This window comes from Psammomys obesus, unplaced genomic scaffold (assembly GCF_907164565.1).
Source record: "Psammomys obesus unplaced genomic scaffold, mPsaObe1.curated_primary_1811, whole genome shotgun sequence".
Lineage (NCBI taxonomy): Eukaryota > Metazoa > Chordata > Mammalia > Rodentia > Muridae > Psammomys > Psammomys obesus.
In genome coordinates this window covers 38930757-38953296 of record NW_026596040.1, presented here as the reverse complement: position 1 = coordinate 38953296, position 22540 = coordinate 38930757, and the positions used below count along the sequence as shown (strand labels likewise).

The following is a 22540-nucleotide window of genomic DNA, read 5'->3' as shown; positions in this document are numbered from 1 at the left end:
GAAGGAAGGAAGGAAGGAAGGAAGGAAGGAAGGAAGGAAGGAAGGAAGGAAGGAAGGAAGGAAGGAAGGAAGAAGCTGTCTGAATTGGTAAGTCAGTGATATGTTAGATATGAACTTTTCTTGGGAAAGTGGCTGTCCCTGAGAGGTCTTAATGTCCATCTCTGTGCTGTATGGATGCTAGGTCCTCCAGTGGTTGTTGTCATGTCTGAAGCATCACTGCCTAGGTTTTTCCCAAATCTAAGTTCCTTTCCTTCTCTCCTTTCTTCATGCAAGGGCAAGAGGAGTGCATCCCACTTGCTTTGTCTAGTCTGAGATGCAGTGTGTATCTGACAGACATAACCACTGAGAATGAGTGACAGCCACCCACATCTCCACTAGCAAAGAGAAAGCATCTATCCATCTTCTCCCCGCCCCATGCCAGGCCAGATACCTAATGCTTAATCAGTTCTTATAATGACTATTGGAACAATCCTGTTGAGCTGTTTTATGAAATCTGTGTTTGAGGGGGTACCAGGAAAGAACTTAGCTACTTCCCACTTCTCACAGAGTTGTTTTTTTTTTAACCTGTTGAAGAATCCTCCTCCCTGAGAATTCCATTCCCTTAAGGAACTGTACACCAAGAGACATCAGATGTCTTTGTAAGACCTTGACAAGATGAGTGTGTGCTTGCAATGGACAATTTCAAAGATAGAAAAGGTAGTAATGGAATGAAACTGCGTAATGGTCTCCGCACATTATGTGTACCCTCCATGGCCTGGATCCAGGATTTACCCCAGAGAGATGACAGAACCCAGAACAAAGGGGGAGTCCAAGCCAGATTCACACCCTGAGGAGGAGCTTGGCAACAGTTCCATTGCTCAAAGCCATTCTTGCAGGAGATGCTGTCCTGTCATGCCAAAAGCTATTTGTAGAAGACTTTCTTTGAAAGCTACTTTTGTTAGGACTTAGGATTCCACAATCCTGGTATTTTTCTCATGCAAGTTGCCAGCACGAAGTGCTTTGCGTTTTACATAAGGAAAGTTCATCATCTTGTTGTGTAATTAATAGGAAGCAGACCTTAGGAGCTGACGATCCAAGCCCCTATTTACTCGAGAGCATATGTCTGTGCTTTGTTTATGACTCACGTCATTACTCTGTACATTGTAACTTGAGTTGGTTTACACTAACTTTTCCTAGAATTCCATCCTTATGGTGTAGTAGCCAATGACTTATAGTCTCTAAACGAAAGAGCTGAATAACCTTGTTCTTCTCAAATTGTCAACAGTCTGAAATTAGTGAAAATGTATTTGCTGTGTTAAGTCAGTCTGAGCTTATGGGGGGGGGGGTAAGTTTTTCCAAGCAGACTATGGGTATAATTTTCAGAACATGAATGTATCTCAACTAGTTATGACAGCATATGGCCCCTCCTCTCAATGAGACATTATAATTTGGACCCAAGCTGTTTGGCAATGAATAAGAAACTGTCCAAGGAGGAGGCTATGTGTGTGCTGGGGCAACAAGATATGTGGAAATTTTTGGTATAGCCTTCAATTTTCTGGTAACCTGAAACTGTTCTTTGAACATGTTTGTTTGTTTGTTTGTTTTAAAGATACAATTCCCTACCGACCTTCCTCCCTACCACTCTCTCTCCTTTCCTCTCCCGCCCCCTTACGTCCCATCCATGTGTACAAGCATTTGGATATGTACTTTGGGGATGGTGTTTTATATGGTATTACATAATTAATATGAAGACTCAGTTTCTATCAATCTGTAGCTTTATTAAATAGTCAAGCTAGTTTCTTAGTGACTTGTAAAGTGTTCCAAACACTTTTTGTTGTTGTTATTGAACCCTATTTCTTTCATGGAATATACTGGATGACTGTCTATATTTCACAGTTCTTGTGGTCACAGGCCTGAGACTCTAAACTTTCTACCCTCTGAGGCAGGTGACAAACCATTGGGATATGTGCAGCTCCTCTCTAAAACATGCTGGTTCTGATCTCCCTCCAAACATCCTTTTATTTCTCATGTACAGAATCTGCAAAGTCAATGGAGAGTTCTGGGCTAGGATAAATCTGGGTTCGGACTGATTTCAATTCAAGAAGTTCACTGAGTTCCATGATTGTCACTGGGAGAAGGACAAAGAATCGAGCACCTGGCTCAATGCCTGATTCAACATGGGGCTCCTTCAATATTTGTTCTGAGAATGAATGGGAAAGCTAATGCTGGTCCTGCTTCAGTAGGAAGACTTGATGTAAGAGGAAGGATTAATATCGATTAATTCTACAATGCAAATACAGGACAGATTGTGTGATGCTGTTAGAGGGAACCCTGCAATGTAAAGGGAGCAGAAAGGTTAACATTTCAATGGAAAGCCAGGGGCAGCATTTAGAAAGAGGACTTACTGAGAGTTTTAAAGCCTGGGTGGGGTATATTAAGATGTAGGATATTGATTAAAAATAATAAAAGTTTTAAAAAGCTTTAATATTCAATTATAAATGGAGAGATTTGCAAGCACTGGAATCAAACAAGCATTATTTGGTTCTGTGTCTTTTTCCCTCACTAGGGAAGAAAATGTTGCCTTTGGACAAAAGAACAGAACAAGACTGTTCTTCCTATCTACCACTTGCGGCAATATTCTCTCTGACACTTGCAGAAATAATAGACTTGGACACACACCTGTAGACCATGCAAAGTTATTGTTTCTAGGCTTCATCCATCATCTTCTAACAGACAGATCCAACAGTATGGGGAAATCTAAAGCAATGGATGTAATTGCTTATTGTTGTCATGAAGAATGCAAAGATATTTTATTATATAAATTGATATTTTAGTAAAAACAGCATGCATTCAAGTTATTTGAGTCAAGCCCATAAGAGTTAAAAGGGCAGTCATTAACTTTTGACATTATTCAACCCTTTGAAAAAGAAATGCCTCAAAATCTGGCAGGGCTGGAAATGAAGATTAATGTGAGTCAAAACTCAGATGATAGGGACCAACAAACTTGAACGTTGCAAATTTAAATGAAAGGTTTGCAGCTATGCTCAGGAACATTTCTCCACAGCAGTTGTCATGTTTGGTGCCAATGAGTGTTAAAACATTTTAGGGAGATGTTGAGCCATCATTTAAAATGAACCTATAGTATGGCTGCTATTGAAAATGTACTCTTTTTTTTAAGTGTGGTCTTCATTAATGTAAATGTTGTAGTTTTTGCTTACAGGAGTTAATCAACTCAGGTCTTTGATACTAAACACTTCATATTTGCACAATTGGTTTAATTTTGGGTACTAATTAGAGAGGTGGTTTAATAAAGCTTTAAATCTCCAGAGGAGAGTCATCAAAACAGAATGTAGTCTAGAATGCACCTTGTAGAAAAAGTGGGTGAAGTATTTGAGGATCTCACATCTAGAACAGAAACAATTTGGCTGTATGAGCCCTTTTACTGATCACTATTCAGAAGTAACAATTTTTCCAAGAGAATAGGTGCTTTATCTAAAACCAGAGGACTGTGGGTTGAGAAATCAAGACTAGAAGTGCCATTCTACCTAATTCCCAGATCAGGGTTTACTAGATTGCCAACAGCAAACCTGAGTACACATAAAAAGGTTACTTTTTTCAAACTAGTAAGAAAGCAAGACCTGTAGGTTTTGTTGTTGTTGTTGTTTTGGTTTCTTTTTGTTTTATTTGTTTTTCTTTTGTTTTTGTTTTTTGTACTCCTGAACTTTAGGCATGGTCAACAAATATATATATATATTTTTTTTTTTCAAAATTCAAAAGAAAAAAAAAACTCACAGTCGAGAGCATGCATTACATAACATTACATAAAACATCATATTTATGGTTAAAGATAATACTATACCAGATTTGAGAGTAGAGAAAAACAAATAGAGCTGTTTCAGAGACTGTGCCTAACCCTGTTCCTTGCTCCTTACTTAACTGGCAAGCTATGACACTACTGATGTAGCCCAAATGTCTTGGCATTGACTCCATTTCCATCCAGCTTCCCCAGTTGTGCAGGCCAGACTTTGCTTTGTTTCTGGTTCCGTGCTGAGAATTGGATCTAGGATCGATCTCACCCATGAAACTTTATAGACTCTTGACTCTTTTTGTGCCCAGGAATTTTTATACAACTTTGGGTTTACAGATATTCAAATCAAACATTTGAAGATTATAAATCAGAAAAAATTATTTCAAGGCAGTTTTTAATGTCATAATTTACCATTTATTGAAGACAGAGGCAAGTTTACATATTAATAAAATAGAAGTCCTAGTTTATTTTTACATAGAGTTGACTCCCTATCAAAGTATCAAGCTGAATACTTGATACTTTCAGATAGAGTTCAACTTCAGTATTTCCCACTGTTGATCGATGTTTTCATTTCATGACCATCAATGCCAGAAACACTGATTTACATAAGTACATAGTATGTCATAGTAGAAGTCTGTTTAGGGTATTTTAGAATGACTGAGAAGTCTGTCCTAATCTCAAGCCAAAGTTCATTGAACGATTTTTTTTTTGACATCCAAGTCAGCAATTTAAAAGCAATTTTTGAAATCAAGCCTTCTAAACTAACACTATTCTATATATAATAAATACAAAGATATACCAGTTTGACTCATGCTACCCAGGAATAACGTAAGGAAATATTAAAAGTCTTCATTTTCTATAACTATGCCATGATGCTTCGGTGAATGCAGAAAACTTTTATGTACGGTACAAACAAATGCAATTCATATTACCCAGCAGGCTCAATGCCAAGCCCACGTGTTTCAGAAGGCACTTCTTGATTTTGCATGATGTGACATCCTCTGCAACACAAAGCACACATGTGGTGAGTTCAGGACCAAGGCTGCAGGGATATCCAGAATAAAATACCACCAAGTGTGCGAAATGATTCTTTACTCATTTGACTTTTAATTATTTTTTTTGTTGTTGTTGAATGTTCAGGAAACTTCTAGTGTTGATATTTTAAAAATTTCCTTTAGAGATTAAAATATAATGACAACATCTTACCCTCCCTTTTCCTCCCTTTAAACTCTCTCCTATGCCCCCTCCCACTCTCCTTCACAGCCTCATATTCAGAAATAAGGCTAGACTCTAGATAGCTTTTCTTTTTGCCTAGAAAGGCTCTCTTGTCAATCTTGCCAAGCTAGGATGCATCCCACGGAGTTCTAGTGAGCATGCACAGGGGCTGTAGGCTTCTCATGCTCACTCTTTGATCTTTAGGCTTTTGTGCTTCATCCAGCTTTCTCAGACCAGTGAAAATCCTGCTGTCTTCTTTAAAGTATCCCTAACAATGTTCTTGGTAGGTGTGGACTTTCTTTCAACTGTAATACTGCTGCCTTTTTTTGCTCAAAGCCAGAGGTGATTTTCCAACCTATTATAAGATAATTAACGCTTGCCATTGTATCACCATACTCAATGGGGCACATATTCTGAAAACCTAGAGACCAGGACTTCAAAATCCCTTAAGCAAATGAACGATGTCGGCCCCAAATCTCATTCTAGGATCTCTGTGTGGCTACAAAACTCTCCCAATAGCCATGAAATTTCCTGCAGTTCATTTAGTAATGAAGTAGAAAATGTATAGATAGCAGTTGTCCAGGCTCGGCCTCTAGGAATTCACAGTGTATCAGGAAATATTAACCAGCATTGACTATGGAGCTGGAACTGTCTTCTTAGTTTTGAGGACCACAAATTTCTATTCATACTCAAGAAGTTTGGGTGCTTCCTAGACATAATCTGGGAGAAAGATAAGATCTGGAGTTAAATGGTTAATAGCTGAATAAATTCTGTATTATTATTATTATTATTATTATTATTATTATTATTATTATTAAACACAAAAAAACTTCCAGGTAGTGAGTACCAACCATTCTTGATTCTATAGTGATATCTATAATATCATTGTGAGCAGTCATACCATTAAATGCATATTCAGAACATGCTTACTTTTCAAAGCCTGAACTTTAAAAGAACGATAATTCGCATATAAATAATTTTTAAAAAATAGTTCCAAATTTCATTTAATGTATTTTGTTAATGAAACAAAAGTACTCTGTTGTTATTAAATTTTTCTACTAATTTTACAATTTTAACAATGTTTTAAGGAACCCAAATTGACTGAGTTTGCATGCAAAGTTTAAAATTTTTTCCTTATGTTTTCACACTTATAATAATATAATTTGAAGATCCTAATTGTTTTTCAATGTTTCACATTGGTAGAGGTAGGTTATAAGGATAAATAACCCCCCCCAAAGGAAAGTATTCCTAGCTATACTTAAATAATAACATTTCTTCAATCTCATTGTTAAGTAAGTAAGATTTGCTCAGGAGCATGGCTTACCATTTTCCTTATTAACAGCTAGGTTAATAAGTGCAGACCAGAAAGCACTTTGTAATGAGTCCAAATCTCCCAATGTCCTCATTTATCAGTTGGCTCTGCTTAGAAAAGCTCTAGATTTTTAGATTTAATGGATTTTTATAGGTTATAACATAATCATTTTCAGCAACAAAATTACTAAATAATGAATAAATTTCCAATCAATTAGCAAAAGTGCTCTTTCTATAGTATGAGGTTTTTGTTTTGTTTTATTAAAGCAATTACTTTGTGGCCTAGAGGGTCCTTATGCTATGGGGAGATTAAGTGCTCTACTTGTATTTAGCAACTATTAGGTAGCATTAGTCACAAGCCATAGATACAGCATGTCAAACTCTCGTCTTTTTAAAGAAAGCTGCCCAAGTCATCTTTGTAGAAGTCATTTTAGATAGTCTTCAGTGAGAGAACTTACTGTGATAGATAACTTACTGTGAAGACAACTTACTGTGATATATAAAATACCTCATGGGTATTCTTCATCTCATTACAAAGTACTTTGATTTAGCTGTTTTGTTTAAAAGTCTTGTCTTAACTACAATTAACCTGGACTGACCTACTATAGCATTTAGAATACAAGCTTGACTGATAACACTATGAAAACAGTGAACTGCTAAGATGGTTCATTGGCCCCTGCATGCCTGCCAGCTCATTTTTATTTCCTGAAACCTCATGTCAAATTATGGCAGATGCATGTGTGGGCAGAGTGAGGGCATCATTCTGGATCCATATGTAATTTATGAGAATGCTTTGCTTAATTCTTAATTTTTAGATAAAATATCAATAATGTGAACATAAATTACTTATGTGATATTCCTTTAGTCAAATAAGTCTGCTTCATCTTAGGGAAATGCGGTGCCCCCTTGGCAGCTGGAGAGAGAGAGAGAGGAGTCAGACAGTAGGCAAGATGTCAGGGGCAGGAGCACACAAGGCAGTGCTCTAAGTTGCTAACATCATTAATGCCTATGGATAAGACATAGGGAGATGCTGAAAGCCACTTGCTCTTTGGTGTCTTCGCCCACTTCTCTCCGCTGCTTCACCTCTCCATCAGGCAAACTGTTGTCTGTGTAAAATGAGAACAGAGCAAAGACCTCCAAGCTGCTACAGTTGAGAAAGAATGGTCCTTCACAATAAACTCCCGAGGTAGCCATGGCTTAAAAAAACACCAACGTACAAGAGAAATGTAAGGAAGAGTAGAAAACATGCCCCATCATGACAACCTCCCTGTCTCTGCTTTTTAAAATTAATTAAACTTGTTTGACAATGTCATGCATGGATGTAATGCCTTCTAATTACTCGCCTGCCCACCATCTTTTACTTCCCTCAACCCCTGTCAACTCCTCCTCCTCCCTACAAATCCCTTTCCCACAATCATGTCTATTTGGTTTTGCTTTTGAACTCAAGTGACCCATTGAGTTCAACCATGGTCCCCTGTAGAAGCATAGATGTGGAACTACCCATCAGAGCTTGATGGGCTCGCCAGTGGGTATACAACTGAAGACAATGATCCCCCTTTTCCCAGAATTTATCAGTAGCTAATAGTTCATCAGGGAGGGGAAGACATTAAGTGTCTTCCCCATCATCACTGGCAGTTGACAGGTCCAATATTGTGCAGCCCAGTGAAGAGAACCCTTGTAGCTGTGAGTCCATTATTGTAGCCGGTGTGTTGCATTCAGAAAACTGCACATTTGCAGCTTTTCTGCCTATTTTCCAGTCCCTGTATTCCTTCTGCCCCCTTGAACCTGTAGTAGTATAAATGTTTTTTTTAGGGTGGAGAATTTAACCATCCCTTATTCTGAGCACCTTGAGCAGCCAAGAATCTCTGTATCCCCTCCTGTTCACTGCAAAGAGAAGTGCCCCTGATTAAAGCTTAGAGTAGCATTTGCCTGTGGGTTGAAACATACCTATTTTAAAGGTGATTTAACACCACTTTAACTTAACTAACAAGACTAGGAAATTCCTCTCTTAGGGGTTTTGACTTCTTCAGCTTCTAACCATGCTCTTGTTGTTGTTTTGCTTTGTGTTTCTGAGTTTACAGTACCAACCAAGCGTTCTCACCTATTGAGTAGACCCTAAATTCAATCAGAGAGCTGTGGTTACCTCTATAATAGTCATAAATATTACTTCAAAACTGTTGCTCTAGGAGATGTGTGGAGATTGACCCAGAAAGGGCAGCTTGTGACTAGAGTTTGGGTGGGGGTGGGGGTGGGGGTGGGGAGGCTGAGCAGGTGGAGAATTTGCCAGCACGACCGCACTACGTATGTTTCCTCCCTCTTATCTGGAGAACTTAACACTGTTCTTAACTCGTCTCTTCCTTTCCCTGCTGAAAGGGCATACATTCCTCATGTTTTAACGCATGATACCTTCAGACTTCCAAGCACCTGGAACAGAGAACCAAATAAATTTCTGTTCTTTATTTAAAAAAAAAAATGCTGCTCTAAACATGAAGAGCAGTACTCTCTAGCACCTTTAGTATCCAGGAGCCATTCAGTTGTTCCTTGTCTTGTAATAACTCAACCCAAGAAATAACTTGTCCTTTTAAAAAGAACCGTTAAGGCCAGGAATATAGAGGGTTAAGTTAAATTCACTGATGTAAGAAGAAATTGTACATGCCAATACAGGTTTTCACATTCTTCCCATGAAGTGATGCGAAACATTGTTAAGACAAATAAAAGAAATCATCACTGTTTCAAATTCAAGTACAAAACGTAAGACATACAATTTGCATGGTATACTAGTAGGCAGCTGACTTCTCTTGAGTTTCCGTGCTGACCACACAGCACCTTCCAGATCGCCAGCTTCTTCCTGAGCAAGCCTATGTTGGAACCCCAGGAAGTACAGGGGAAACACAATCTTCCCCAAAATCCTCCTGACATACATCAAACCAGGAATCAATTCACCCCAAAGTTCTCTTTACTGTCTCTGGAAGTCTTTCCCCAAATTTACCACACCTCCCTTTAAGACCATTTAGAACAAATAAAATAAAATAAATTCTCTAAAGATGTCAGAAATAGATATGCCTCCCTACCAACCCACCTAAATTTCTCATATAACTAGACTATGCCACACATGTGGATAAGATCCCACCTAGCAACAATAGCTCCAACCTCTTAAGAATCTTCTGTATCACCTAAGGCTTGGTAGTTAGCCCTGGACTTGGCTCACATTACTAACACCACATCTGTAAGTCTGGGTACAAGAATCACTGCTAAGCGCATTCTTCCGCTATCATACAATGTGAGAAAATCAATAAATGCTGATAATCCAGTCCTCCAAAAGTAAGAATCAAGAAGTATCTCAGTCTGGACCAAAAGCACCTTAGCCATTTGCATAGTGATTCTGGAGATGTAGAAAATGATTTCTCTTGCAGAGTTATAAAGAAATAAGTTTGTATTTTGCCTGGGCTGATCATAATTATTCTGTAAGCCTCAGGAAAAACAGGCAAGGTAGAGGACAATGACAGGAAAGAGGGCAAATATGGAATCAATCTTTGCAGCAAGATCCCAGAAATTACTGTCCAATAATGAAACAATTTGAAGAGAGGAAAATCTGTAAACATTTAGAGAGATGGTGAAATCATAAGCAATAAGGAGAAAGATTTGTGAATATCAAACCTTGCCAAGTCCAAAGTATTTGTCTCCCCAATCTGATATTTCAAATTTATTAGAGGAGAAATAGATTTTTGAAAAGCTCTTCCACATTTGGAGAAGGCAATTGATAATAAATGTAGGGAACAATTATGGCAATCTTTAAATCCAGTACAAAACTGCAAGACCATTTAGTTCATTGGCCCAGCGTAAAATCTATGAAGAGACCCAGAAGCACTGAATGGCTCATCGTGAGTAATTCACCTTCATTTCTACCACCCCTGCACAAGGTCACATCAGCTCTACTCCATTCTCCATCTGCAGGAACACTGACTCTGAAATGAAAGTTTCAATAATAAGTGTAAGCACAAAATAAGATTCAGATGTTTGGTCTGAACATGTAGAAACCCCAAGTATTATAGTGTACAAAAGAAAGGGATATTGTTATAATACCCAGTGTCAAATAGAGGTTGGCTCATGGCGTGGTTATGTGATTATCATAACATAAACTTGAGGACTTAATCATTGTCCCATGCCATTAAGTCAGAAGGCCTTCTGACCATTTTTCAGAGAAATGGTGAATCTCTCATTCTTCTAAAGATATATGAATAGAACCCTTAAGAGGATGAAAACTACAGCTCTTTCCTGTCCTAAGACTCCAAAAAATACCATTCATAGTTTTAAGCTTGAATTTTGAATAGCATCAAACATATAGCAGAGTCGCATAATCAAACCACCCCTCAGCTTCAGCAGTATTAGCTCTTGATCAATCACGTTTCAGCAGTACCTCTCACATCTTTCTCTCTTCTTGTTTTGAAGCCAGTTTCTGATAGTTTCATATTTCTTCACTCACAAGTATTTTACTTCATTTATAAAACACAGAGCACTGGAAAGTTAAAAAGTTAATCATAATACAATGATTACACCTAAGAAAATTAACAACAATTATGCCAAGAAACACCCAGGAAGGGTTTAATTTAAATTCTTTTTCAGTTAACTTAAATTCTTTTAACAGTTTTATTAAAATGATATTCAAGTAAGATTGTTTTTTTTATTTCTTCTATGTCCTTATAATTAGTTTTATACTCATCCAAATGAATTTTTTGAGACACCAGTGATTTAACTTGAATTCCCAACAATCTTTATTTTATTGACTGAATCCTCAAATGCCCTTTGTCTTTGATATTTCACTGCTATTTAGTCAACTACAATACTGCCCCAAAAGTAGCCATTAGGCACATAATGGCTATCAATATTATTCTATTTCTGCATCATCGTAGCTACCTGTGAATGGTAGTTGCCATGTCACTGGTAGCTAGTATGGCAAAGTGTAAACCCATTTTATTTTTTATTTTTTCCTTTTTCTTCTCCACCTCCTTCTCATCGTCCTCCTCCTTTTTTTCCTGTTTTTTGACACAACGATTCTACTATTTTACTAAATTATCACTGATTCATTAACTTTCACTTAGTGTTTATCTTGTCTCATTCTTCTGTAGCATTCACTGAACCTTGAGGGAGACTTTTCTAAGTCTTTTTGTCTCTTGTCACAAATAAATGAAGTCAATCTTGCCATGCAACCATTGGTCACTGAGCCTATACACCTTCAACCCTAGCGGTTACTGTCCCGTCCCTATCTAAAATGATGGCACCAATTTATACCCTGCCAACAAAATGCAAATGTTTCAGGTTCTTCATATCACCATTAATACTAGATTTAGTTTCAAACTTATTTCATGAAAATGGCTTTATACTGGCCATCTATCCACGTTAAAGAAATAAAAGTCACATACTAGTATGTAAAGGAAAGGCAATGGAATAGAGAATGGAACAAAAACTTCACTCAAACTATGTGTCCTTTCTTTAAAAACAGTAAAGTATCAGGCAAGGTTCACATACATGTAGTCCCAGTGCAGGAGAGAAGGCAGAAGGATTATGAGTTGAAAACCAACATGATCGACATAGCAAGACCTAATCTAAATGAAATACTAATTAAAACAAATAAAGCAGACGATAAACTATGAACATCAATTAAATGTGAATGATGAGCACAAACGTTCCTTATGCTGTTATTAGCCAAGCCATTTGGTGGGTTTACACTGTCATAATTATTCCATAACTATTTTCAGTACAAGGATTGGATCAAAAAATATGTGACATGTAAAAAAAAATATATGATATGATGGGGTTTGGGTTGCTTTGAGTTTAGTTTGGAGATTTATTTACTTACTTATTTGTTTACTTATTTATGTATTTTTGGCCTTTTGCTCTGAAAGATAAGAGGTGCCATCTAATGATTATATTAATCCCCATATGAGCGTCTAGCTCATGAAAGCATTTCTGTCAAGCTTTACCCAGTTAGATAGTACAAGTAATAAAATTACCTTATATTTATTTATGCCTTGCTGTGCTGTAAATCTGTACAATTCATACCTTTATATTGTGACTTGTAGATCAGGTAGTCCCTTGATAGAGGGAAAACTGCACGTGGATTCTGTATTTTAAATGATGCCCAAAGTTTTGTGCCATATTTCTAACTATTTTGGTTTACTCCGAATCTCTATGAACAAAGCACATTGCTTGTCTTCAGCAAGGCCTGAGAACTAATTCCTCCTTGCTTTGTACTTGCAACTGTTGCCTTCATAATCCAAACTAGAACACTGTCAAGATGCAGCTAGAAGGCAGTGAGGCTTAGTCTGATTTGCCATTGAGGAAGCAACTTTCAATCCTGTCCATTCATGAGGCACCATGCGAGGCCCCGTGAGCTACATAAAGCCACACGAGAACTGATAATTGAGCCACCTTTTCTTTTTACAAGACTAACTACAAAAGTTTTATTTTTATAGTCAGAATCTCACTCTGGCTTTGTTCTATTTTGATCTTTATAACTTATTTTAAAGATCTCTCAGTAGTTATTCATTGCTCAGTCAGTCTAGCCGACCTTTGGCTAAAAGCAGTGGCCGTTTGACCTGGCCTATGGAACTCAGCGCTTCCCACTCCATGAAGCTAGTCACATAAATAACTTCAAATAAAACCCTCCTGGAAGTCTGTGATGGGCCACAGCATGAGGGAGAAGTGGGGCAACATGGAAAGAATGAAGTGGGAGTACTCAAGGATAGTGAGAGTGGTGGCCAAGTGTTAAGTATATTTTTCCTCTCTCCCTTAAGATATTTATTCTTGCAACTAATAGATGAAAAAAATAATAATGGGAACACACAAGAAAACAACCTAGTAAAATAAAATATGTTCCCTTTAGAGTTTAGTCTTTTAAGTGGGCTTCTTTGGGGCAAATCACAGAACAAAGAATTCAATGAGGAGACGCTTAAGTCTGCAAACAACTAGTGGCCAGCATGGAGGATGGACAGTGTGCCTGTGTGTGTGTACAGACACACACGCACACATACACAGGTACGGAGGCATGTTTGCCAGTACACAGGTATCACATGCATATGTGCCTGCTCACAGACTACAACAGGAGAATGATCTGAGGTGAAGGACTGGCTATGTCTTGAAGCCATTCACACTTTATGGTGTCTGAACTTCAAAACGAAGCAGTTCTGAAGGCCATTTAGTGGCACAGTGCAGAACTTCCTGAGAAGTTAGGCTCGTAAAACAGAGGCGCATCTGGCCAGCAGCACATGAAAAGGCCCTTTGCAAACAACGATTCAGTGAGGGGGTGTAAACCACTGAGAAACACCTGGCGGATATTGCCCCTGAGGTTCCCAGAGGGTGAAGGCTAGGAAGAACTTGCTTAATTGGGCATCATCAGGAAACTTGACAGCTCCAGAACACTGGCGGGAAAATATTAAGAGACCACACCATCCCTACCAGAGTGTTCAGACACAACCCCCTCACTGTACGATCCAGTTGAATGAGGTGGGTGGGCTGTGTGTAATAGCTCAAGGTCAGACAAAGGGAAAGTATCCACTAATGCTTAATTGGACTGGGTCAAACGTCAAAGGGCTAAATTAAAAAGAAATAGGAAGCTCATATGGTGCTTTCTTTCACTGCTTCTAAGAATCCAGGAAGATTTCAGCCTCGGTTTTCTTATCTTTAAATTAGAGGTGGGAGGAGGGAGTCAGGTGTGGCTGTAAAAGCCTCATTTCCTAGCATTCTGCAACACCAAGGCAAAAGGATCCCAAAGTTCAAGGACAACCTGCCCTACTTACGGAGACTCTTGTTTCAAAATATACCGCGAAATAAAATGCCAATCACAGTGTGTTACATGGCGGTGAGGAAAAATAATGTAAATAATGTTTTGTACACATGACAGAGTCAGCCAAAGTTTGTTTTTATTATTTTCTATTTAACAATATATGGAGGGCACTGCATGCTCAGCTCAACCTGTCCCTTCTTGTCTTCTGCAGCCAGTTCCTCCCTGAAGAAGCGATTCAAGAGGCGGGAGATCGAAGCCATCCAGTGCGAAGTGCGGAAGATGTGCCATTACACCAAGCTTCTGTCCACCAAGAAGAACCTGGACCACGTGAACAAGATCCTGAAGGCCAAGCGGCTGCAGAGACAATCAAAGACGGGCAACAACTTTGTCAAGAAGAGGCGAGGTCGGCCTCGGAAGCAGCCCACCCAGTTCGATGAGGACTCCAGAGACCAAATGCCGGTGCTGGAAAAGTGCATCGACCTACCCAGCAAGAGAGGCCAGAAGCCCAGCCTGAGCCCCCTTGCGCTGGAACCGGCCGCGGGCCAGGATGCAGTGATGGCCACCATCGAGGCGGTCATCCACATGGCGCGGGAGGCGCCCCCGCTGCCCCCGCCCCCGCCCCCACCGCTGCCGCCGCCCCCGCCTCCGCCCCCGCCGCCCCCGCCGCTGCCCAAGACCGCGCGCGGCGGCGGGAAGAGGAAACACAAACCGCAGCCCCCAGCGCAGCCCGCGCAGCCCCCGCCGCAGCCTCTTCCCCAGGAAGAGGAAGTGAAGGCCAAAAGGCCGAGGAAGTCGCGCGCCAGCGAGAGCGATGTCCTTCCCTAGGGCGGGCCTGGGTGGCGGGATCCGGGCAGGGACTGATGCGGGGGAGCGCAGCAGCCTGGTGGGCCCGATGCCCAGCCACTGGGACACCCCGCCCCTCTCTGCAGCGGGTGGGCAGGATGGGCAGAGGGCGGGTGGAGCTGTGGGGAGCTCTTGGGTAGCGAGGGCACAGGGCCCCCCCCCCCCCCCCCCCCAAAAAAAAGGCAGCTGTCTCTGCTGTACAGCGATTCCCAACCCAGCGCCACTCCACGTGGCCGGATCCTCACGAGCTGCAGAAGATGGAGGAGGAGCCCAAAGCTGGTGCTCTGTGATGGCCACCTGACCCTCCCCATCCCAGGTGTGCCCTTGATTCCGATTTCATTTGCTGGTCAGAAAAATTAAATGGGAAACACCGTTAGCAAACATTCCAAGGGGGAGCAAAGCTGCAAATTTACCAGCTGGCTTGTTGTAAGCCACTTCCACGTAATTGGTTTTTTATTTCCTTCGGTTTGCAAACTCGGCTAGGCTTTGGGGCACCCACATCATCTTCAAGTGACCCAAGAGATGCATCTTTCCGTTAACAACACAGTTGCTCAGATGGGATCTTGTGATCAGTAGGTGGAACTGGACTGATAGGCGACCTTAGATCTGCGCGTGTTCCTGTCTCGTACACTGACTTTGCATTGTCTGTTCTGCTTTTCTTTCGCGTTGTATTTTTCATGTATTCCCCGTTAACTTGCTGCCTTCTATTTTGTGGTACACGTCTAAACAATGTGAACTTGACCCACGTTGTGAAGTGTGCTCTTGGCGTCCTGCCTCAAGGAATCGGCTTTGAATCTCAACCACTGGGAAACATACTCAGTATAGATAGAAGCTTTTTAATAAGTGACTCAGAGCAGCCAAGGGATATGTTGACCCAGGCATCAGCCAGGTTATTTTTATACTTAAAACATATCAGTGGAGAATAGGCAGGATAAAACGGTTTTAATACCCCACAGCAAGTGGAATAACTGATAAGCCACCAAAAATCGAAATCCCATGCCCATCAGAAAGAAAACCATCTAGCAATGCCTTGGTACCTGATTATTTTCATGCAAAGAGCTGTCTAGGTTGTTAAGGAACAGAAACAAAGACAGTAAAGGTCCATTATCTTTTAATAATTATTTCTTAAAAGTGAAGGGGAGTAAGTGTTCTTATCTAAAAAATAAAATAAAAGTATTGAAAGGGTATCGCCACTCCAATTGTATCAAGCCACCTTGGACAAAGTATCCAAATTGTGGTTGCCTTAATACACTAAAACATTGCTGTACATAATGTAATTATAAACCTATCAGTCTGCATGGATGCAAACTGTGTGTGACAAATCGTCTTTTAAATGGTCAGTTTCAACTGTACATTTCTCATCCAAGTTGTACTCTAGCCTCTGGTTTAGTGTGGACAGATGTTCCGTCTATCATCCATTTCCAAAGCCTGAGTTCGGACTTATCCCGCTGCCGTAGATGTTTTAAAAAGTCAGATGTGGAAATTTCAAATAAGTATTTTCAACTTTCTCCCTTACTCCTCCCCTTAACTTCTTCAAGACATCAAATACCTGGCATCATAGCTTATATAAAGAGAGACACAGAGAGTTTCATTTTCTAAGGGGAATTTGGATATCTGGTTTACCTCCAAATTCAGTTCTTTACAGAAAGTTGGGACCAGCTAGGAAACTGCATTATCACTTCAGAACATAGTATCTCCTCCTCAGAGAGAGATGGCTCTTTTGGGGGAACATAAATGAACATGTGAGTAGTATCTACTAAAGGAAATTTGAAATTCCCAAGTTAATATGCTTGTAAATATCACCGCTGTGTCCTGGCACAACAGTTGCTTGGAATTACAGAGCCATCCTATTCTGCACTGTAGGAATGGACTTCACGTCTTTTTGCAGCCTGCTCGGTCAGTCTCTTTTAATCCTAGCAATACGTAAGTTTAAAGGACTGTGCTTATTTCAAGCTTTTATCTGAGATACTCAGTTTGTGACCTGGGTTGACCTATGGCATTTCACACAATTTGAACATCGAAATCTAAACAGCCATTTTCAATCTGTCACTAAGGAGCCATGGCTGAGTAGCTCCAAAGTCAAGGGGAGGAAGGTATAGATCAGCCCCTTTCCCCTAACCATTCCTTCAAAAGAGCAGCCATTTCCATTCCAATTAAGCCATAAAGAGGGTTCTCTTCCTGTTAGACTTTGAAAACTGTTACTTTCTTTCCTCCTTCTTGTGGTGTACAATCTCCCAAGCAAGTCTATAAGCAGTCTAACCCTTCCTATAGAGGAGAGAGCTGGTGCTTAATAAACCTCAAGGGAGATCCATCATTTAATTGGATTAACCTGAAATAGGTGATTAGCTCAAAACAAGCTTTGGTTAGAATTTCCAACCCAATAAAAAGATCCCAGGAGAGATACAATGACCCTGCAACTTAACAACTTAATGAATTAGGGTGCGTTATTTTCTGTCAGTTAAATGTGACTCAAATGCAAATCCCTGAGTGCAAACTCTGAGTACTGTTTGGAAAACTAGAGGACCAAAGAGAGCCATGAGAACAGCAGCTGACAGTGGAAGGAGCCACTCAGCCACGCAGAGGCTCCCACCACCCAAGAACTCCCTCACAGTTGCACACTTTTTTCCTCTTGTTTTTCGTGAACTTAAGTTTATCTCATTGATACAACTATGTCTGTATTCCCTAATAACTCCTCTAGCCTTTCCTCTGCTGCCCAGGCCCCTCCATGAAGCAGTTCAATTTCCACAGCTAGTTGGTTTTAGAGCCAGGAAGAGAACCCAGCTCTTGATTCAAAGTATGGAGGTTCTTAACCACACAACACTGCCTTCCAGGGATGCACTTCTATTTTGAGAGGGGTCATTTAGGATCCTCAAGACTCCATTTACAGGCCCACAAAACATTTTGTAATGATCCTTTGCTTTAAATTTCTATTTTTTCTTCTTTTCTTTTTGGAGTACTCCTTCAGCAAGTAGGCAGAGATCCACTTACAGTATGAGACCAATTGGAGATGAGAAGGTAAAACCTAGATGCAAAAGCTCCTTGGAGGAGCTGATGGTCTTTAATCCACCTTACTAAGGGACTAGAAAGCCATTTGCTTTTCGACCCCTCATCTCAAATGAGAGGAACAGAAGTTTAACTTCTTCAAATAGCCCAGCTGTGGCTACCTGCCAAGGAAGAAAGGTCAGAGGAAGGGAAAGCTTGTAGGATTGCTTTGTGACTTGGCAGGACCAGAACTCAGCAGTCACTGGCAGCCTAGCAAAGGTGACTAAGGGCTGGCAATAGATTAGTGCATTAACTTGGCCGCTGTCTGCAGGGGGAGGCCATGTTCAATGGCAGTCAAAATTTGTGTTCTGCACATTGCTGTATCTATAAATATGATAAGCAAGTGGTGACAGAATTATTGTATAAGGTGATATATTATAAGCAGATCATAAAGGATTTGGTTTTAGGACTTAAGTAGCAAATCTCACTCCTGGCTTGTTACTCAACAATATTGAGATAATGAGCTTGTGGAGTGTATTTTTCCCTGACACTAGGAAGGTTGACCTGGGAACTGTCTAAAGACTATACAGATATTTCCAAAGCCTTTAAATGCCAACTGTAGCATAGAGAAGGAGTGGCAGGAGCCGAAATGCCTCAAAAGCCATTTAAGTGTTATGTCGCAGGATTCTCAGTCCTACTCATTATGTAAAAGTACATAAATATAGACATTTTTCTCAACCCTACCCTATCGTATCACAATGGTCCAAATGCCAGCGCTTACAGATAATGTCATCACAGTGCCTAGAAACTCAAACTGTAATATACTGTAGCATCTTCTTGGTGTTTCTTCACGTTTCTTTTCACAAAGCAAGGCTCCTTCTGCCTCGTGTTTCTAAGAGAGTTCACCCCACTGAGGAGCCTGCCTTCCCTGTTGGACTCAGTCACTTGGGGAACAGTCATAGAAGCACATATCAACCAAGGAAGAAACTTCCTGGATATCTGTCTCCCACTTGCCCAGGTATAATAAACACTAAAGAGGGAGAAATCGAAGAGCTGCCAATTGGTCAACTTGTAAGGGTAGTTCTGCCCTGGATTGGTGTCTTTCTTTTTCTTCCTTTTTTAAAAAAAGAAATCTATTTCTTAAATAATAATAAATGCACATGATGTGTTAAATATGTACATATATATTTCAAAAAAATGGGCACAAGATTGTCTTACAAGTCCTTCTGGCTAATTTTTAGTTTGTATTCATAAGTGGTTTTTAAAAGCCTTTTTTAAAGTGTAATTTGCATGTTCTACTTTGATTGTATGTAAACATATTTTAGAACAAAAATGTATTTGTATTTTATTGAATATAGAGGCAAGAAAATTGTACATTGTTTGAAATGTTCTTTTTGTAACAGTTTTTATTCATAAAGCATTTTTGTACATTTAAATGAACATGGACTTGCTGTCATTTGAGGCGTAGCGACATCTGGCATGCTTTACTGTCATGCTCTCCCATGGTCTTAGATGTTGGGTTTTAAACATTTTTTTCTAAAAGAAAGCTCAGTCTCTTTCGCTACCAGATCAGGTTAGCACAGTACAGAGCACTTAACTATTAAAAAAAAAAAAGTTGATCCTATTCATATGTTATTCATTGTGTGAAATTAAAGACATTCAATTCAGTCTAACATGAGTTGTGAATTCTTTTGTTTTATTTTCCATCTGGTTCACATTAGTAAGCAGTTTAATAGCATTTGAGGGTCTCTTCTCACACCAAGTGGATACACAATCATTGACAAAATCTTAACCCATCTTTTGTCTCTGGGAAACACACTATAGACAAAATTTGAGTCCAATTAGAAGGGTTATATTCAGAAAATGCTTTTCTACCTGGATATCTTGCAGAGTTGATTGATGGCACTGCAGATTTCCTGTTGCATAGATCTCGGCATGTTGGAGATGTATCTTAGCCTACAGATTTAGAAAAAAAACATATGGATGGAAATGAAGCTCTCATCCCAAATTTTCTATAGTTTCATTCATATTCCTGAAGAAAAGGTCCCTGTCTAGACTCTGAAGTGCTGCTACAGGGATAGGAGAGAAGGCCTTTGTAATAAATGCCAGTTACTGATCACCTACCATTGCCTACACTGAATACCTTTGTTCTGAAAGAACTATGTGGTTTACATTTGACCAACAAACTAGCACTTCTCAGCAGCATGACAAAGGGCATAAGGATGGTAGTGTCTCAAAGAAAAATGTGAACACACCTAGTTTTGCTTGCCCCCTTTTCTGTTCCCAGTTTTCACTTTGTATTTGGAAGACTGTAGAGTGCAGTCTGTGCTTTTGTCTTGTTTGTAAACATACAAGCATAATGGTTTTGGTTTTTGTTTTTTGCCTTCTTTCTCTCATCGTCGAAGACTGCGTGTTCTAAAGCCAACAAGACAGATACGAAAGGTTATGAGCAGCTTCCCACATCCTCCCCAGGCTGGATGACCCCATATGACATTTACTCTGGCTTGCGGTTTTTAGAGCACCCACAGAAAGTAAGAGTGTTGGGGTGGGGCGTGTGGAAGCTTCCAGAAGCTGACACACAGAGTTGACATAGCATTGAACCTTGAGGGCCCAGGACTTGCAAAGTTCCCATCAATTTGTTCTTCCTCTTCTCTGTGGACTCTCTTGAATTAAACCAGGAAACACTAAATGATAATCTTTCTTTCTAATTCCCATTCATGGGTTGGTGTTTCCAAAGTCAGTAGTGATGTCTGGGAGTCTCCCTCAAGCCTTCCTACCAGCTTCTCAAACAGGAGTAAAAGCCTCTCTTTGTCTCAACTCCAAGGTTTTTGTTCAGGCAACAGTGTGCTCACAGTGGTTCTCAAGAGAGTATCATATGTCTGTATCTGTGGTTGGGATGAATCTCAGTCTACGAATAGACAAGTGGAAGCAATACATGATTTATAACTTTTCTAGAAGTCATATTTTAATTTTCTTAGATTAGTCACCACCTCCTTTCACCAGCCAAGAAGAATCTGAGTTCCAGAGCCAAGGATTTATTTTTCCATCTTTAAGAAGAAGTCAGGCTCTTCGAAGGCCTTACAGCTCTCTCTCTCTCTCTCTCTCTCTCTCTCTCTCTCTCTCTCTCTCATCTCTGAGCATTGTTAAGGTCAAGGCCAGAAAGAACATAGTTTTGGGGGGTTGTCAGTGGTGCTGTTTCTGATCTTTTACTTGCCTGCTTTGAGGTGGAGATTAATTGTGTAACCTGAGATGGCTTCAAACTCACAGCCATCATCTTGCCTCAGCCATGGAAGCCCTGGGATTACAGGTGGGCACCAGCACATCTAACTGAAGAACATATTTTTTTATTTTTTTTCCTCCTGTGCTTTTGAAGTCAAGATATGTCCTCTGACAGGATGAGGATGAACCACCCTATCAACCTATATTAGGGTACAAAAAGACAGAGATGTCAGAAATTTGTCCCCACCTTAAAAACCTACGTATCATGAACCCAGGAATGGGACAGTGTGCTTTGCCGAAGTGAAGGATGGGCCCTGGCCCTAACAGGCTCTTTTTAGATCAGATGAGAAAAGCAGTGGCTGTGATGGGTGGAGAATGGAAGGGATTCCACACAGTGCTGCACATCTCTACTGCTAATGCCAACACTGATTTTTGTGGGAAATGTCAATATCCAGATTTTCAGTTCTCTTTTGTCAGATTTTTAGTTCATATAAAACTGTGACAATATACTTTCTTGTCATGAAAGCTTTTAATTTCTAAGATGAAATTAGAGGAAAAACTAGTTCCAAAGTGTTATTCACATCCACATATGGTAAAGCCGGGCTGCACCAAATGAGAAATGTTAAAATCTTCAAACAGAAACCACACACTTTCTCTTATTAAGCTTGATATTTTAAAATGTAATTAGCTTCTTTTCAGTAGACAATGCATCAGAGTAAGATGCGATGGGGTATATTCTTACTTGGTCACTAAAGAGTTTTGTCCCAGGGAGTAAATTGTCCTGAGGTTATCACCCTCCTGCTTAATCAAATGGGAAGGAGAACATGGTGAGGTGTGCAGCGTCCTCTACTAGCGAGCAAGCAGCCTCCTCTAATACCAGGAGAGCTTCTTAACGTCTTTGTACCTTCTCACTATGCCCTACCTTTAATTCTCAACTTCGTGCCTCACAGTCTTTGTGAAGCCAGTGACATTCTGAGTTGTTATCTCAGCAGCAGATCCTGATAGATAGGAAGACGTCATGGCAAAAACATGATGAAGACATATATTTGAGGCCACACTCTTTCCATCTTTTCCTGCTTCCCCTCTTTCATTGATAACACATTGCCAGGTATCAGATCCATAAAGATGAATAAGGAAAACATAGGCTCCTTTAGGCTTCTTGTTTGGGTTTTGATTTTTGTTGAAATCCTCCTGCCTCAGCCTCCATAGCACTAAGATTACAGATAAGTGCCACCAAGCCTGCACCATTGAAATCTGTTCAAGCTACCCTACCTAGATAATGATTATTCTCTCTCCATTACTGCCTCTCTAAATTCTAATTATCTTTATGGCTTTATTCAAACTTCAGCTCCTCTCAGAAGTCTTGTGGCCACAACCCACAATCATCTCTTCTTGTACCA

The 22540-nt window shown here is 40.0% G+C and overlaps 1 protein-coding gene across 3 annotated transcripts in view; it reads left to right on the top strand.

Annotated features, from left to right (window-relative positions):
- Setbp1 (SET binding protein 1) overlaps positions 1-19585 on the top strand; it is a 352623-nt gene extending 333038 nt beyond the window's left edge. For 2 of the 3 annotated variants that reach the window (XM_055622798.1, XM_055622799.1), the window contains one exon: positions 14308-19585. In XM_055622798.1, the coding sequence (XP_055478773.1) occupies positions 14308-14921 (614 nt within the window). In that variant the 3' untranslated portion in view covers positions 14922-19585. The remainder of the gene's footprint in view (positions 1-14307) is intronic. The other variant, XM_055622800.1, reaches the window with a different exon arrangement.
- The last annotated feature ends 2955 nt before the right edge of the window (positions 19586-22540 follow it).